Source organism: Phasianus colchicus, chromosome 4 (genome assembly GCF_987193195.1).
Source record: "Phasianus colchicus chromosome 4, bPhaCol1.hap1.1, whole genome shotgun sequence".
NCBI classification, from domain to species: domain Eukaryota; kingdom Metazoa; phylum Chordata; class Aves; order Galliformes; family Phasianidae; genus Phasianus; species Phasianus colchicus.
The window spans coordinates 44,423,716-44,442,310 of record NC_143439.1 but is presented as its reverse complement, the minus strand read 5'-3'; the positions used below and the strand labels follow the sequence as shown (position 1 = coordinate 44,442,310).

The 18,595-nt window shown below is 41.1% G+C and overlaps 1 protein-coding gene across 8 annotated transcripts in view; it reads right to left on the bottom strand.

Moving 5' to 3' along the window:
- MTUS1 (microtubule associated scaffold protein 1) overlaps positions 1–18,595 on the bottom strand; it is a 111,296-nt gene that overhangs the window by 14,454 nt on the left and 78,247 nt on the right. For 7 of the 8 annotated variants that reach the window (XM_031588647.2, XM_090139375.1, XM_031588646.2 and 4 more), the window contains 2 exons: positions 13,771–13,988; positions 2,616–2,682 (listed from right to left, as the gene is read on the bottom strand). In XM_031588647.2, the coding sequence (XP_031444507.2) occupies positions 2,616–2,682; positions 13,771–13,988 (285 nt within the window). Of the gene's footprint in view, positions 1–2,615; positions 2,683–3,271; positions 3,513–13,770; positions 13,989–18,595 lie in introns of those variants that run through there. The other variant, XM_031588651.2, reaches the window with a different exon arrangement.

Below are 18,595 nucleotides of genomic sequence, written 5' to 3'. Positions count from 1 at the left end.
AATTTTACAGCAAGCCAGTCAGTTTCACAAGATAAATAAAGGAGCCTGGGAACATACACAATTAAACTTCAAAAAGGCAGAAACCAAGGACTCGACACTGCAAGGTGTGAGCAGCAAAAGATTCTGTGCTCCTCTCAAACCTGGCACAGCCTACATGGAGCTTGACACACCTGGTTCCTCTTCCTAGATGGCCTGTTCCCAGCCTGTGAACAACATGCCTTACAAACATGTCAGCCTGGACTCTGTGGGACCTGTAGTGTCTGTACAACCAAAAAAGATTCAAATGTCAGCCTGTGTCTAACTGACACCATCAATCAAAATTCTCAGTGCTTACCTCAGATAGCCTATGGGAACCTGAAGTACAGCTGTACGCATTTAACAGTGGAAACACAAAGCTGATTAGCAGGTGTGCATTTAAACAGGTTACTGTCAGCTAAAGCTAACACTGCAAGAATGTTTTTGCAAAGCTGGTCAACAAGTAAGGGCCAGCTGGCTTTTTTATTTATCTACTTTAAACAAACCCTCTTCAAGCCAGATAGAACGGAAGATGTGTCTAATTTTGCAGTACTGCAGTTAATACATTCCCATCCCATGGTAAGAGATACAGACAGTCTACGTGCATGATGGAGTTAAGACACAAGACCCTGCATGAAGATAAATTCTTCTCTGAAATTACGGGCAGTGTGGAAACCTGAGGCTGTCCTCAGCTGCTCTGCAGAGCTGGCACAGAAGTGTTACCACTGGAAGAGGATGGTGGTGGCCTTGCACAGCATCACCTACTGTCAGCTCTGCAGGCAGGTGCCATGCAGCACAGGGGGGCTGATTTGTCTGAAGCTGTCTAAGTACCCTTTGGCAGGGCAGTGCATTCTTGTAGTAGGAGCCCCATCCCAGGTCTCTGGAATGAACTAAGCTTTCAGAAAACAAACAACCAAAACCCTAAAAAATGGGCTTAGCGCTGGATAGATTTTGGTCTATCCTTCTAATCTGAATTTCCCCTTCTTGTTAATTGGCCTGGATGATAAAGGAAAGATAAAGGAAAGATAAAGGCAGATAAAGGAAAGATAACACTGCAGATGCAATGACAGGATAGGGAGGCTTACTTCAGAAGGCTTGCTGTCAGAGCAAGAAATGTTCATGATAAGGTAAACAAATAGATTTGCCCAGAAAGTTACATACATTCGTATACGTACACACACACATACAGAAAATAAATCTATGTCCTCATCATCTTCACAACACAACTTCATAGGTCACCCAACAATGCAAGAATCCTGTTTGCACAGTACTACTCTCACTCTAATTTTGTCACTTCAGAGTAGCAGATGTGCTGATGCTGCAGTCAAGGGACACGGCCTCCACCTCCCCCAGCAGCCCCTTCCCCTGTGGTTGTTCTGGCACTCACCAGGCAGGCAGGTGAGCCCAACCACTAGCTTTCCCAAGTGCTGACACAAGGACAGAAAGGCAGAGGGCTACAAGGATCTCTCACAAGCAGCTCCTACTGGGACTGGCCTGGAAGAGATGCAGAACTGCAACCCTGACACTTGGCCACCAGAAAGGTTAAAGGCTGCAGCTTGACAGATGCCATCATGCACTAAGCTCTAGAAAAGCCTCTGCTCTTCAGCACTGACTTCCAGCAATGAAAACACATCTCTGAAATGCGTTTTGTATTTTCAGTACGTTCATATACTTGCTTGGTCTGCAAGGCTTCCTCTATTCATGCCATTACCCGCCAGCTTTCAGCTCTTTCAACAGACGTGCTGATGGAGTTGCCCACCCTGCTAATCAGCACTAATAAAAAATCTGATAATTAAACATACACCCGCATGCAAGAAGGCCTACCCACACAAGACAAGTTGGGCTGAGACAGCTTCCAAAGCATGTAAAAATACAAGTTTCCAACTCCTCAGTAATCAGTCATTATCTAAAACTACTTCACACAAATCACTGCTGCTTCCCAAGGATCTTTCCTTTGTAAAGGGGTTCTATAACAACAGAGGTGAGCTGTCTATAAAATGATAGCTTCACTTTCAAATGCCATCAGTTTCAATTTGATGACTTTTTAGACTCCACAAGATTATTCTGCTTCGAGACTGAACCAGTTCTATGAAGTTACCATTAAATGCAGTTAAACTAAGCTTCAAAGTTTGCAAAACCAGCCCTTGCACATTACAGCTCCATTTCACATTGCAGCTGTCTGCTAGGCTGAGTTTAAAAATTTAATCTCATTAGCCTGATACCATTTCTTTCTGTTAATTTCATATTCATTCACCGACAAGCAACTCACGCAAAACAAAGATTTGGTGCAGTGTATTTCACAGATTTATAGATTTCTTCTTCATATCTTTAGAAACAGCATACAAGTTGGGTATCTAAGCAGAGGGCACAATGTGGGACAGTCTCTTAGGTTCAGGAAGGGAGTGCTTTGCCCACCAGATGCAGATTCCATGAGCAGGCAAAGGCAGAGTGGTGCAGAGCAATGCAGCAGTGCAGCTCCCGAGCAGAACTCAGCCAGGGAACTCATTGCCTGCCATTACAATGCCACGGCATCACTCTTTCCACAGACCTGGTTTGCTGCAGTTCTGTTTTCATTCAGATTTGGAAAAATAGGTTCTTACCTAGTTCTCCTCGCAGGTTGACTAGTTCTTGAGATAACTCTTTATGTTGTTTCAGTGCTTCCTCCCTCTGCAGAAGTAAAAACAAACAGAGACAAACATAAGTGATCCAAACAGGGCACCTTCCAATAACTTGCATGTGCTCTGTAGGAAAACAAGAGGCAGGAGCAAGAAGCCAAGCTATGAATCATTTAGGATAACAGTCCTGCTGTTACCAAATACACAGATGTCCTGTTGTTAAGCAAGTTATACTTTAAAACGGAGAACAGCTTTTTCCAGGATAACACTGCAATTAAGATCCTGCTTCACAGCCATTAATTACATATTTTATGATGGGTGGAGCAACATAACCTTACAGAACAAACCAAGCGATTGCTGACAAGGGCACCGGAGTACGGTGAAAGAGGCATGCACTGAAATAAATATCTGAAGCTTCCTTAAGGAAAATACAAGCACGACCCCAAAACTTTGCCAAGCACTCCATCTGCCCCCGGTAAGGTGCGTTAGGGGCTCGCAGTGGCATGCAGAGGCAGCCGCTGCCCTCCCTGCTGCACCGGGTGGGGGAAAAAAAAAGAAAAAAAATAAAAAAGAGACAAGCCCACCCCCACACCGCCGCCCCCCAAAGCAGCCCAGCGCGAGGAGCCCCCCGGCAGCGTTACCCTGGCTGCGGCGCACTGGGGGTAGAGGCACAGCCTGCTGCTGGCGCAGCCCATCTCGGGGCAGCCGCAGCCGCGAGCGCCGCCAGCCGCAGTCCTGCCCTCCGCGCAGCCGAGCCCCGGGCTCCGGGCGATTTCCCGGCGGAGGGGAGGGGAGGGGAGCGCTGCCCTTCCCCTCGGCCGCGGCAGCCCGTGGACGCGCCGCTGCCGCCCTGCGTGCGGGGACGGCGCGGGGGAGGCCGGGCGGCCGGCGCACGCCCCGAGGCAGGCTGGCGGCGGAGCTGCAGCGCAGGCTGAGCCGCGGCTTTGTGCCGCTCCTTCCGCCGGGACGCGCCCGGCGCAGCGCGGCCGTCCATCCCGCACGGGAGCGTCCCGCTGCTCGACCCGTGCGGTCAGGCCGTCCCGGTGAGAACCACGGGCGGAACGCTCGCTTGGACACCGATACGCTTGGAGAGCTTAAGCAGCCGTGCCTTGGCATCGAGCGCTTTTACGCTACCGGTCTAAGGCTGGGAACCTCTCCTCGTCCTCATGCTAAGCCCCCTGCTGAGCAGGGAGCCCCAGCGGCGGCCCACGGTGCCGCCCCGCTCCCCGTCGGGAGGATGGGGGTCACTGCTCTGCTCCCTGCAGCCGTGCCCACCGCAGGACCCAGCACTGCATGCTGCAGTGAGCCGAGCTCTGACAATGCCAAGCAGGGAGCTTTCCAGCAAATGAACCACTAAAGCGTCTTCCAAAGCTTCCTTCTGTAGTAACCTTGTTCATTATTAAATCAGTGCACACTTAGGAGGTTGGATGTTCTCTACCACTCCCTTCCAGCCTCACTGCTTTGTTTGCATACTCACTCTTTATCCTAGTTCTAAAAAATAACCATCCTTGAACCCAAGTTCTCCCAGCCTGCCTGAGTTAGTAGGACAGCCTGATTTTTCTTCCCCTCAGCCTAACGGCCAGACCACGCAGCAGCCTCCTGGGAGATGCTAACATTTGCAGTGAATGTTCCCAAAGGCCTTCCTTCCTCATGGTCCGCAGAACATTTTGTATCCATTTTAATTAAAACAATCTGATGAGGAAAGGACACATATTAGAATATACTAAGCACTGACCAGAGGCCAAAACCTTAAAATAAAATGAAGTATCAACTGCTCAACTGACACACACACACCCCCACACACATGTATATATTACATTTCCTGCATTCTGCTGCTCTTGCACCCTTCTACTTTTTACTGCTGCTGTTGAACACTGTGCCCTCAGCCTCCCACTTTTCCATTTGGTTTTCCAAACCAGGAGATCCATGCAGACTTTTATCATGACCACTCATAAAAGTACATTCTCAGAGAAGGCCAGCCATGCACTACCAGCCTAGGGGACAGGTTGCCTAGAGAGGTGGTGGATGCCCCATCCCTGAAGACACTCAAGGTCAGGCTGAATCAGGCTCTGAGCAACCTGACCTAGCTGCAGGTGCCCAGCTGCCCTGCAACAAAACAGGGAGTAGATGATCTTTAAAGGCCCCTTCCAATTCAAAGAATTCTACAATTCTGTAAAGAGGCAGTCTGAGGTGGTCACATAGTTAAGCAGCCACATTCAACAATCAGATGGACAAGCAATTCATTTAGCACTATTATCATCTAAGTTGTGAAATAAAGCTCCAGATACAGGGGTCTTCTCATGAAAACTCAAAAGTTTAAGACCTGAGATTAAAGTGTAAAATACCGAAGACCGCTTGAATGATCCACTGAGAACCATCTTCAGTGTTTAGTTTGAAGACAGGCACGTGAGTACTTTGGGCTGGAAAATCAAGCTACCTTCTAGCTCATATTTCACAAGATTCTAGATGAAAATCAGTGTTAGAAACTGAAAGAGCAAATCCAAGAGGCAGGATCAAGCAGTTCTGGCATCTCTCCAGATAAATCTGGCAATAATAAAGAGCCTTTTCTAGCAAGATGATCCTTGAATCACTGTCAAAGACTCAAGGAGGGTCTTTGTAACAGTTCCTGGCAAAATATATGAGCTTACTGCAAGATCATGTAGAATGGTTGAGGACCTATTTTTCTCATTTCAAAAGAATCTGTTACAGCTGTACAAGAAATTCAGTGTAGCTTTAGCAAAAGCAAACATGGAAGCAGTATGAAGCAATGAGAATAGATCTGGGGGATAGAAGCTTTGCCACAGGCACCACTATTAATGTGCACTTCCCCAAGAAGATGCTGCAAAACAGTTGTCAGCATAACACTGGAGCCTTAGACATTTCTTGTTATGTGAAAGATTACATTAAAACTCCTTCACAGTTCTTGAGAATTAGTCAAGAAACTCCAGGGAGAAACATTCCCAAAAGAAAGGATACTGTGATCAGGTGAAAACATGAAAGCAGAAAACACAAGGAGGTACAAGGTGGGGGGAGGACGTGACTGTTTCAAGATGACAAAGCCAGGAACAGAATAAACTACAAAATTTCTTATTTGAATTTTTGTTACTGGCAATTACAAAGCACAGTTACAGGCTTAAGGGTGTTTTTCCTAGCAACCAGCTGTTTTTACTGCAGTTCAAATAGATCAGCCTAGTAGCATTTTAGACAAACAATGGAGAGAACATGTCAAGGGCAGAACAGTTTCCATTGCTTTGCCTCCTTCAAAAGCAGGATGCTCTGCAGAGGTCTACATTCCAAAGTGAATAAGAAAGGTACCTCACACCAACCACACCAACAGCCAACCTTCTGGGCCATGCACGTATACCAGATGTTCACCTGTGTCAGAAGATACCTCCAAGAGCTGAGGTACCAGCACTTTCAGCTGGCAGGTATTGCTCAAACAACCCACACAGCAACTTTGCAGACCCCAGATCACAGAGTAGGCAGTTTTATGGCAAACTAGCAACTCCTACTGTCAGCGTTTCCTTATGAGGCTGCGCCAGGCTAATTGCTGTGGGTTTCTCAGCCCATCCCACTGCTGGCCAGCTGGTGTGGAGCTCCACGTTCTGCTTACCAGTCACAGCTTAGAGAGCCCCAGGTTGGCCATACTCCCCTAAAAAGAGGGCTCAAGAGTCCTGTTTTCCTTCGGCAAGTTTTTCCTCCCAAGTTAACTATATTAAGCCCTTCAGCAGTTATCAAATGCAAACAACGAACTACAGCAGAATTTCAGTCTTGAGTGCATGTGCCCAATAAGCTAATGCCACCCATCTTCCATCACACTCTTTTTTGAAATGGAAATGTGTGCTCCTTAGGATTTGTACTTAAAAAAGAACCACTATTACTATGGTTCTTTTTTAAATTATATTTTTATTTTTTAAATTGCTGCAAGCAGCAATGTGGGATCAACAAGCAAATCACAAACTACTCATCACATTTCCCTAGTCTACCCCATGCAATGCATCATTCTTCCAGGATTTCTGCAGCATTTCCAAGTTAGCAAACTTCAAGCAACTGTCATTTTACAAAGTCCCACCACTAAGTTCTTCAATTCTCAGGTTAATATTTCCATATCTTGCAAGGCCTTGTATTGTAAATGTTCACTTTCTGGTTTGGGACAAGAATCGTGCATGGCTCCAACAGAACGCTGCAAAATACCAGCATATTTACTAGGAACAGCCACATCTGATGTTCAGTTCTGAAATATTTCAAGAAATAAAGTGGTGCTGTGGGACTCTTTTCATTACAAACTTCCCTGCTTAAACTGGGATATTCTTCTCTTAGGGCTGTGATGCAACATGGTCCCTGCCAAGAGAAGAGGGAGCAAAGCTGAGATGATGCTATTATGGCATGCACAAGCACAGGAAGCTTTTGAGTCACACTAAAAGGCAGCAATCATACCTGCTACAGGCAGAACTGAAAGGTTGGAAGCATCTCTGATCTGAATGGCTATACATCAGCCTTCTATCTTTATCACTAATACACCTCTCCTTAACAAGTCATTTCAAGAGCTGACATATACAGGAGGTGAACAACCTTCAAAACAAAATACATTACCCTGTTTTTATAAAACATTCTATTAGAAAAGACTAAACAAAACTTGTTCAGAATGCATAAGACAGAAATTCATCAAGGGCGTTAAAGAACAGAAGCATTTGTGTGCTTTACTGTCATACATGGGGTCAATTTTATTCCAGGAAACGAAGGGCTGGTTTTGAAAGCCATCTGATATCAAACCACAAGCACTTGAAACCGTATTCAGAGGGAAATATTGACTACCTTAAATAAATAAATAATGGTTATTTGCAAGCAATTCTGTAATGTTAGTGCTTAGACCTTATAGGACACTGACACTGATTGTGCAGAGGAACAGATTATCATTTAACTATTTTTTAATACTTGAGCAGGTTCAGTTGTCAACAATTCCCAGCACAGAGTGAATCACTCTCATCCAAGCAGATACTCCTCTTGACCAGACAAAGCACTAGAAAGTGAAGCCTGCTCCATCCTTGTCCTGGGGCAGCCATGAAAAGATCACCAGCCATAATGTAGAAACTGAGTCACACCTCTGTGTAAACTCCAGACACTCATTTGTCAGCAGCCGTAGCTCAAAAGTAGTTACGAAGGGGTAACAAAAGGTCATTCATATCCGCTTTGCAGCATTAAATTAGAATTGATTATTTTGGTCCTTATGTTAGAGTACTTCTATCAGTTTCTGCTCCTGCTTTTCTGGCAAAGCCCTGTCCTCTAAATAAATCTCAGAAGCAAAATCAAGCTAAAGAAGTTAGCCAAGGAAGTGGCACAAGAAACAGCCTTTACCCTCTGCCCCAACTGCATTTTTGAATGGAGGAACAGACTATTACTGCAATTACTGAAAAAGACATTAATCATCTCAAATCAGTAGATCTAGCATGAAATTACTACTTTCAAATTACTCTTGACATGGTAAGTGTGTTGCCTTTGTATGAGACAAAAGAAGCAATAAATTTTCACCTGTCCTTGACTTATTGCTTCAAAAAGAATTAAATTAGGCCTCAGATTATGCTTCCTTGTTAAGTAAGAGACTTATTGTAACTTACAATATTTGACTTCTCTCATATGCTAGGTACTTTTATGGAGAATGAGGCATCCATTCCTTGATGTTTAGTAAGAGAAACACTAAAGCAGAGAACCAGCCAAACAGGATTCCTATGAGTCACTTAATATTTAACATGGGTATTACAGTTGTGGGCTCTTTGTGTTTTTACAAACTTTAGATGTGTTCTTATCATCATATGGGAACTTCGTCTTCCCATTTTAAAGTGACGTCTTTACAAAATTAGGTCTAGACACAGTAACATCCACTATTGAACTTTATGGCCCATTTTCTTAAAGATTTCTGAACTGTGATATCAGTTAAAACACGTCATACAGAATGACTTCCCTTCCCTGTGAAAATTCTGATCTCATAAGTAAATTTACCCTATTTGAGTAACTGCTCATTTCATTTTTCAGCATTTTTTGAAGCTTGTCTCAATTCATCTGATTCAAGCATTAGACAAAGTTTCAACAGATACCATGCAGCTTTGACAAATTATATTGTCTTAAGTTCTAACATCTATGAAATTATAATCCCTTTTATGTTTTTTTTAGAATGTTAAGATTCGAAATTGTATGTTTGAGCAAAACATTACCGTATCTGCTTTAAGTCCTTTCAAGATGTTTAGAATTTCATCTGCAAATACAGTATAGAAAAGCAAATACAGTATAGAAAAGTTACTTTATTTCTTTCACTAGCCCCTCCTTTCATTTCAAATTTCAAGAGAGACATCTAGCTTGCTACTTTGTAATTAACTTTGTGTCTTCTTAAATAAATAAATAAAAATTAGGAGAAATAACAAGGTAGGGATGGAAACAGGCTTCCTCATGGAAGGCAATGCTGGGTGCCTGAGACATCAAGCCTGCTTTCAAGTTAAAGACTTGTTTTCTCAACAGACTTGTTCTCTCAACTTGTTAAGAGTAGCAAGAGGACAGGACTCCCAGTTCTCTCCATTGTCCACTCTGAATACTCAACCACACCTGGACTAAAGTGTCCTTCAAGAAGCTGGAAAGTTAAGAGCTCACTAAATTTCAAAGTTGCCAAACATTCTGTTGCTAAAAATGGCTTTATCAGTTAGCAACTAGGTATTACAGAGAACGAATAATTTGAAGCCTCCTCACTTTCCAACAGCTGTCTCTAAGAAGACAAACACTTCCAGAGCCCAGCTCTGGAAGGGGAAGATACTTTGTATTTTTTAAATCTGAAGAAACACAAATTATCTCAATTAAACACTCCCATTCTCTGTTTTGAAGAAAGAGACATCCATACTTTGGAAATCCAGACCTGAAGAGCAGAAGTGCATTTTGAATGAGCATCCTAATGAAAACCAGACAAGTTTGATGTTAGGTTCTGGAAGGTCAAAATTATAAATTTAAAAACTCACAGACAAGGAGCTGCGCTTAATGGCCCTGCCAACATATTTCATATTTATATACCAAAAATATGATTGTTCCAAAATTCTTCTGTTTACCAATAAGAGTTTTGGTTTTAATGATGGAATTTGTACTTCAGCTCTGTAAGAAGGATACACATTTATCACCTAATGAACATTTTCTGTTATACTTCCATAAAGGCCAGGAGAAATTATTCTGATGAATGTTTCTCTGTGCACAGAAAAAACTCTTCAAGTGCCATTTATAGTAGCTCATATAGTAATGGTGGTCTTTATTTCCACCTAAAGATACTAAAGACCATCTCAGCCACAAAATTTCTAGCTCATTACTTATGTTGCTTCCTGCATCATACCCACAATTAATGCTATCCCCATGTTACTGTCCACGCTCCTTAGCCCCACAAATCACATTCCTCCAGTGATGGAAACTTCTTAAAGAAATCACCATGTTCATGCTGAAGTAAAATCTGAGTTGTAAACTCCAGTCTTCTGGAGCATGCCAAAAGAAGAACACAGTAAAGCTTGATTTCTGTTCATTTCTGTATCACAGGCACAATTCTGAAGCTTACTTCTATTACTGAATCTTTTGGGAGCTCCTGAAGCACTTGAAAAGATTTATTTCTTAAACTAGAAAAACAAAACTGAGTATTTATATATATATATATATATATTTTAACTTGAATACTTCTCTAAGTGGCAATTAAGATGCATGCATTCAAATATGAGGATAAAAAGTCAATTCACACTTTCAGTGTCAACAAAACAGTTTAGGCAATACATTTCCTCTTCACTTGAGGGGTAAGTCTTCCTTCAACAGCTTTAGAAGAGACAAAACCAGATTTTAAGACCAACTCACTACTGAGCTGACAAAAACAAAGTGACAAATGAAAACCACAAAAAGCCTCCACAGTAAAACAAAACAAATTTAAAAAAAAAAAAAAATCCCAAAGCTGTGGTGGTTTAACCTGAGCATACACTGCTGCGGGCCTCTCAGGCCTACATTTTTACCTCACACAAGCACTGGTGGTTTCTCACTGACACTCGTTCCCAGAGTTCACAGGGGAATAGACCATAAAACTTTGAGTATGGACAGCCGAATAAAGCCAGACCCATCGTAGTTGTTTGGTTGCTTTTTTGTTTTGTTTTCTTGTGCACTCTCCCTCCCCACAATTTCCTGATGGGGTTCCTGAGATGGCTCTCCCTAGCCTGGTGGGTACCAAGCTGTGCAGAGTGAGTGCAGATTCCACAAGTTGAGCCACAGCCTCAAGCCAAGCGTTAAGACCAGACATCTTAAACCATACTTTCAATGTTTCAGTGTACACAGCTACTACTGAAGGGACATATATAAATTAATTAAATAAATTAATTCAAAGTTATGATTCAAATGTTGTATTGCATAATTCAATTCAGAGATTATGTAATTAAAGTTTAATGGAAGACTGCTTTCCTTTGCACTTTGTAAGCCTATTGTATATTCACCATTTCCACCGTACTGTCACTTTTCCTGTTTGAACAATAAAAAAAAAGGAAGAGGTCAGGGAGTTGCAGGAACTACCAGAGGTTTAGCAGGGGAATAGCCATCTAGACAGACTAGCTTGCTTTTATGGCAAGACTGCAGTTTAACACATCCTTTTAACACACAATAATCTAACAATGGAAAAACTTGGTACAGTTTGATGTTGTTGCCAGACAACTTACTCATTGCGTTTAGTTTGCAATCAGGGTTTCAATCTAGTGAAAATTCATTGCAATAGGATCTCCTGCTCAATAGAAATTGGGTTTTATAACATGATCATTGTAGATTGGCTCATCTTGAAGACACTTGCTCAAATTCAGAACAGTCTTGGTAAAGGCACACAAATCATCTGGATAAACCCTGACAGCTCAAGTGGTAAGGTATTATCAGAGCCAGCTGTTAATATTGACACCTCCATGATAATGCTTGTAGCAAACACGTTTGAACTCACACAGAGTTTTGAGACAGATTCCTGCTCAGCTGGAAACAGCACAGCAACCTCACACAATCTCATTTAACCCTTAGCAGCTTTGCAACTTCACTCCAGAGTGCTGGCTGCACTTCTGACATAAGTCATTGCCAGCACATTCTAATTTTGTCAGCGGCTATCCCATTTCAAATGAGCTCATAAAAAGCAACTTAAAACTTTTGTGCAGAAATGCATCAGGAACTCTTGGAGGAAAAAAAGGAGAAATAGCAGCAATTGAATCACCTCTCCTACTAACTTCAGCTTTGTCAATTCTTCCTTCCACAGGGAATACAGTAGGCTGACGTAGGTTTTGTCAAGAAGTTCTGGCTGAGACTTACATTTTTGAAGCAGTGCAGCAGCACAGCCCAGCTCCTTTCTCTATCTGACAGCACAGACTGTCCACAGCCCTTTTGCACTGCCTCTGACCAGGAAGAAGGGTCCATGCAACTAATCTGGCAAAGAAACGCTCTCTCTTTGGCTGGGGTAGCTTTCTGGTAGCTGCAAGCTGAATCAACTTTCTGCAGGGGCAGACAATCACCAGAGCAGCCAAGAGTGGGACCTTCTGACAACAGCATGGTATTTCATCAGCTCAGGCTGCTTTGTGTTACTTCATACTTGCTCAAGTAGGAGGAATGGAAGCACAACCTTGTTGCTCAGCTAAGCATATATATTTTTTAAATTTTTTCTTTCAACTAGAAAAGCTGCAAGCTACTTTTGTAAAAGCTGAAAACTTTCTGCTGGTTCTGTGGTAGTTAAGGCAGGGGCTTGCAGCTTGAGCTATGCTTAGCTGAAAATTTTATCCCTTGACTACTAGAGTACATTAGCAAACTGCATCAAAAAACCCACCAAGATCTACTTCCAGAAAATAAATGCCTGGCCATTTGAGCTTAAGTTAGCTAGATGGAAATCCACATTTTCATCAGAAAGGAATGGGAAACAAACAAAAAACCCACTACTCTTCACATTTTTTCACTAAAATACAGAAATTGTACAGAATGCTTCCCCAGCTAATTAGCAGATTTCAAAGTACTGCCTACATCAACCATAGCAGAGCAGTCCTTCTCACTCCTACAGTAAGTACAGTAAGACTGGAACCGTCTTATCCTGCGAGAGAACCTCAGTATCAAGAAGTGAAACAACTAAAAGCACATGTATGTCATTTTTAGCCCAGTTTACAAGTGCATAGACTTAGCTCTTCATGATTACTCATTTCATATCATTAAAAGGAAATGAAATTTCTTCTCTTTCCACCCACAAGATAATACTGAAAAAACAAGCAGCAGCAAAATTACTACTTTCTCCCATACAGCTCTTCTCTCTTTCCTGTCTTAGACACTTTTAAAAATAATCACTCCCATTATTTGCATGGAAATCATGCTTACACTGTAAACACATTGTAAAAACAGCCTGAAGGAAGTATGTGCATATGAAGATTTCTTATGTATTCAGATAAAGATACACCGAAAGTACCAAAAGTATTCCTGACATTTAAGATGTTGCAAACACAATATATTTGAGAGAAGAGCGTATGCCAAGACTTTCAATTTCACAAACTTAGCACAAATTAAAGTGTTTATTATAAATTAAAAGACTGAGTAGAAGTTTAGCAGGAAAAATTTCACCATTTCAGATTAGATGACAGGTATCCAAAATTCCTGTATCAAATTGCTTTGAAAATACTAAATTATATTAGAGAAAGGTGTTCCAATCCAGAGTTTAACAAGAAATAAATAAATAAATAAATAAATAATAATAAAAAAAAAAACAAAACCATAACAGCTGCTCTTACTGAATTGACCAGATTTGTACTAGAGAAAAAATAGCTTTCATTATATTGAACGTGCAACTTAACGAAATTATTTCTAGACTACAAATACATATTAAAGTTTATTAAAAACTGCACTAACATGAAGGCATTTTGTTATAATAGCACCATTAAGTGGAGGCTATAGTTAATATGCCTATAGTTAACTGTGGTTGCAATGTAACACATGTTAAAATAAAAAGAACTCTAGGAGGAGAAACAAACAAGAATGCAGCAACTGGAGTGGAAACATTATTTATCAGTATACTGATATATTCAAAAGCCACTGTTGAGAACAGTTTGACAAACTAAAACTAGTATACAGATCAGTTCTAAGTTTTTACCTCAGACTGGAGGTGCTGGATCACAACTGTTAATGCTTCAAATTTCTGATTACTGCTTGACAAGAATTTCTTGAGCTGCAGGATGATTCCACTTTGGTTCTCACATTTTGTTTTGTACTGTGCCAACTCAGCTGTTTTTGTGCCAGTTGAATGCACATCTGTGGAGGTTTGGGTCTGTATGCATGAGCTTTTAGGACTCCGCTGCTTGCCCTTGTCAACTGAAACAACAAAACCAACAGCAATTAATTAATATACACTTCATGTCTCACCAAAGCTTTAAGATAGGTAGAAAAGAAAACACTGCCTGAAACACTAACTAGGAGAAACAGTTATTTTAATAGCACAGAAGAGCAGACAATACCATCTGCTGGATTAGGTTCTAGCACCGTAACCTCGCATATAACACTTTGCTCTTTAATCTTACCTTCACATATTTTGTGGCTTACCCTTCAGCATACTATTCACACAGTGCTTTGAATAAATATTTTCATAAAACACAAGATTTCTGTCATCCTACCTATACAGTGACTTACTGCTTTCTTAATAGTCTCTTATTTTTTTGCAACGTGAACTTCATGTTTTCTACACTGTAATGTAGCACTGAATACTTAAGCACTTCTTCCCTACTTTCACTTATCTTTTCCTTCCTTTCAAAATGTTCACTGCAAGAACTCCACTCTATAGCTCAGGTTCGAGCTCCGTTAACCAAACATCTTTCAACATCTTCTTACTGTCAGCAATTTCATTCACAAATATGGTACTTTAAAATACCCTACAACTTGAAATATATTTCAAGTATGCCCCGCCACTCCTTATAGTCCAAGAATTACATAGTTCATTTAATACTCTTAGTAACAGTACAACCTCAATCACATCACAGTACAAAATCACGTACTGTCAGAGGAAAGAAACCACATTACATAATCCAGTGTTCAACTCATAAACACCACAGAGGTTACAGGTTTCTCACTGCCTTTGGACTGAAAAGTTAGCACAGCACCTTCTCCTTTTGATCATGCATGGAACAAGCAAACACTTTTGCAATAAAATGTTGATGCAACACACGTATATCCCTTGGCATTTTAATGAAGACATCTACGCAGATTACTCTATACAGTTTCAACTTAACAAGATTTCTTCCAGATAAAGTAACAAAACCTGAGAGGTGAGATTTAGAGGAAATAAGAACACGAATGTGTGGAGATTAAAAAAAAAAGAGAGACACAAATGAATGAACTAGGAGTAGTTGCTAATGAATCCTTTTGAAGCCCAAACATCTGGTATGAAGGTTGTCAAGTGAGACTTGAATACTACCAGCAGTGAAAGGCTCAGTCATACAACTAAAGACATTAACTGAGAGTCAAAGTTTTACTGTTAATCTAACCAACACATCATCTATTGCATTAATACATCAGTCTTGTATAGACTTCACTCATTTTTAAAACATGTGAAATAAAGTTTCCTGTTCAAAATATTTATGCCATCTGCACCTCTCTTACTGAGCAGGGTGTAAAGGGTCTTCACATTTTCAAATAAGTCCACTGTAGGCAAGATTTTTTGCATTCCCTTTTAGTTAGAGAAATGTCAGCACATTGTTTTTATAATGTTCAGATACTCCTGCATTCTTGGAAATTTTACTGCACTCCTGCTTAGGAGATGCTAACTGTTGCAGAGTAAATTTTCAATTAGTAACACGCATTGCAGATTAATAGCAGAGCAGTTAAAAGATGTCAACATAACCCAAATCAAAAGCCAAATTCTGATCAGTAGAGTAAGCAGATCAAGCTTATTTACCAGTTCTAGGTAGCTTATTTTTACCATCCTCTTAACAAACATGACTAGTTACTTTCTCACAGTACAGACACAATGCCTTTTGAAATAGATCTTTTTACATGAAAAAGGGTTCAAATTTGATAGCCATCTTGTTAGATACCCAGCAATCTCACACCAAATACTGTGTTAGTAGCAAATACCTGTCAGCTTGTGAAGGTTGTTAAAGAAAAACTAAATTAGTAGAGACAATAATCAAGGGGAGGGGAAAAAAAAGCAAACCAACAAGGCAGAGACTAGAGAATAAACATGTACATTCGGCCCTTCCCTACCTAAGTAGCTCATGTACTCCTACTCTCTCATTTATTCCACCTCCCTCTCTGAATGCTCCCCTTACACAACAAAGACAATTCAAGAATTATTCCTAATTTAAAGGTGCTTGGTAAATTCACTAATACAGATACTCGTGTCATTACTTAATTAACTATATGAAATGACAAACATCTATTTGTTATGACCCTGACAAAGCTGCTCTAAATTTCCACAAAGGACTGCAGACAAGATATACTCAGGAAAGTGGTTACATCAGATACAGTTACCTAATGAAGTTGTTTTTATTTAATACACTGATACAAAAGCTAACCACAAGCAACACAGGAGTCAGACATCTGCTGTTTCCATAGTTCAGCCAGCCTTTACCAGTTTGCCAGTCTCACATCAATGGTTTTACTGCAGTGCCTAGAACACCAAGACTATTCAGAGGTGTTTATTCCAACATCCACCCAAGCCAACTCTGGATACTATACTAAAAAAAGCTGAGCAAAAAACATACACAAAAATTCCCTGACATTCTTGTTGGCAATTTTATCAGACGTGTGTTATGCACAACCACTTCAAATGTTGAAAAGTATTTCTCAGCTAGCATGAAACCTCCACAGATTAACACCAGCAGCGTTCCAATGCTTATTTATGGCCCATGTACCTCTGGGCAATGACAGATTGTTTCCAGATTTGTACAGAAGGCACGCTATGATGTCAAAACAAAAGCCATGATTTCATTAAAACAAAGCATTAAGAGTCTAATCACTGATATAACATATCAATGACAGACTCTGAATTAAAGATGGTATCAGTTACCAGCTCAAGTCCTCACTTTGCCATTGTTGATTGCCACCTTTAGACAAGTCAGACTTGTAATGTTTTTTCCCCCCTCTGCTTAGGTTCTGGACTCTTCTCCAGCAGACAAGAAAACACTGCATCAAGTCTATTTGAGATGCTCAATTTCTGAATATTGGAAGTCATAGATTCTCAAGTTTTGCATGCAGCACAGTATCCCTACAGAGCCAACAATGTGGGATATTATCCTTTTTCCCCATCAAAACAGCAGCAGTAATTTTGCAAAGACTGAGCCTTCTGATTACTGAATCATTCACATCTATTTTTGCTGGCAAAAAGAATATCCGATGACCTTGCAACTTCCCACTCCCTGTGAGGTCACTACACAGACAGCAGATGCAGATTCTTGTTCTTTGATGAGAACATTAGACCCATCCTTTTTTTTTTTTTTTTTTTTTTGGTAAACAGAACTATTTTCCATACACAGATTCTCTGGTTTAGAGGAGATCATAAACAAGAAACAGAGAACTGTTCAAACATTGGTTTGCATTACATTTAAGTGCTTCAGGACTGCACAGTACTTGAAGCAGTACTCGAATGGGCAGCTACCTCAGGACTTGCCACATACTGCTGGTATCCCAAACCTCTCTACCTTGTGCACTGCTGATTTACCAGGTGAAATGCATGTCACTCACCCCTTTGTTTGTAGAGCCAAAGCAAAGCCGCCTCCTGCTTAACGTGTACCAGGATAATGCCCACATTTTCTAGAAATTATTTTCTTTAGCCAGAGACGCAATTTGTCAGAAACATTCCAAATACTGAAAACAAACTACTTGACAAGCACAAATAAGAACAACCTCACTTCTCTCCTCACGCTTTTGCAATCACCATTGTCTTACCACTAAGCACCTTCTTTTCAGGTTCCTCTTCCAAACTATCAGCTTCCATGGGCTTTTGAAAATTCAGGTGTGCCTTGTGTAAGCATTTTTCAAAGCAAAACCCGCGTTCAACATTTTCTTTTGTAGGAAGATGCAGGCTGGTAAAACCTTCCTGCTTCTCTTCCATCTTTTGGAAAGCCTTGTCTACACATATTAAGTTGGTGCTCACTTCTTTGATCAGTAAGACCAGATCGGCCTGAGTATTTAACCGAGCTTCCATCTCTTCCCTTACTCGTTGGATTTCCTCAAGTACATTTCTTATATCCAAGTGACTAGATTTCATCTCTGCTTTCAGTTCCTCTTTCACCTGCTGCTGGCTCCTCTGCAGTGCTAGCACTGTTCTGATTTCTTTTTGAGATGTTTCCATGTCATGCTTCAGTTCCTTCTGTCCAGCTTCCATCGACTCCTGACAAGCTTTGACTTCTGCCAACAATGCAGCAAAGCACTCCATCCTGATCCCACCAGTCACAGGACTTCTTCCAGTGTCACAGCTTCCAAGCAGTCAGGATCATTTGTAAGGTAGAAGCAGATTTCTCAGACAGCAAGACAACTAGCACATGCCCTTTGGTATGGTCCTACCTCAACCTACAGCTCACTTCAGCAAAGGCACCAAGTAGAAGACGATTACTAGGCAAAACTAGTACTCCATAAAATACTTCAGTAAGCAAAGCTGTAGAGTCAAAGCTCCATTCTCAAAACTTCACCAAAGCACTAATCAGTTTAATTGGCAGATCGTGCCACACCTGAATTTTTTAAATCTTTTGCTGACATCACTGTATGTGGGACGTCACTCCCAGAAAGCCACTCCCAGCTGTCATTTGATCTGTACATCAATAAAGAATGCCTGGGCATCAGCTGCAGGGTTGTTGCAACACAGTCAAACAGTGCAAGAACACCATGGCCCTTTCTTTTCAAACAAGCCAAAAGGAGTCTGAATTGCCTGTGGGAGAGACATGAAAAAACTCAGCAGTACTTCTGCTTTCCTAGACTAAACTCTGCAG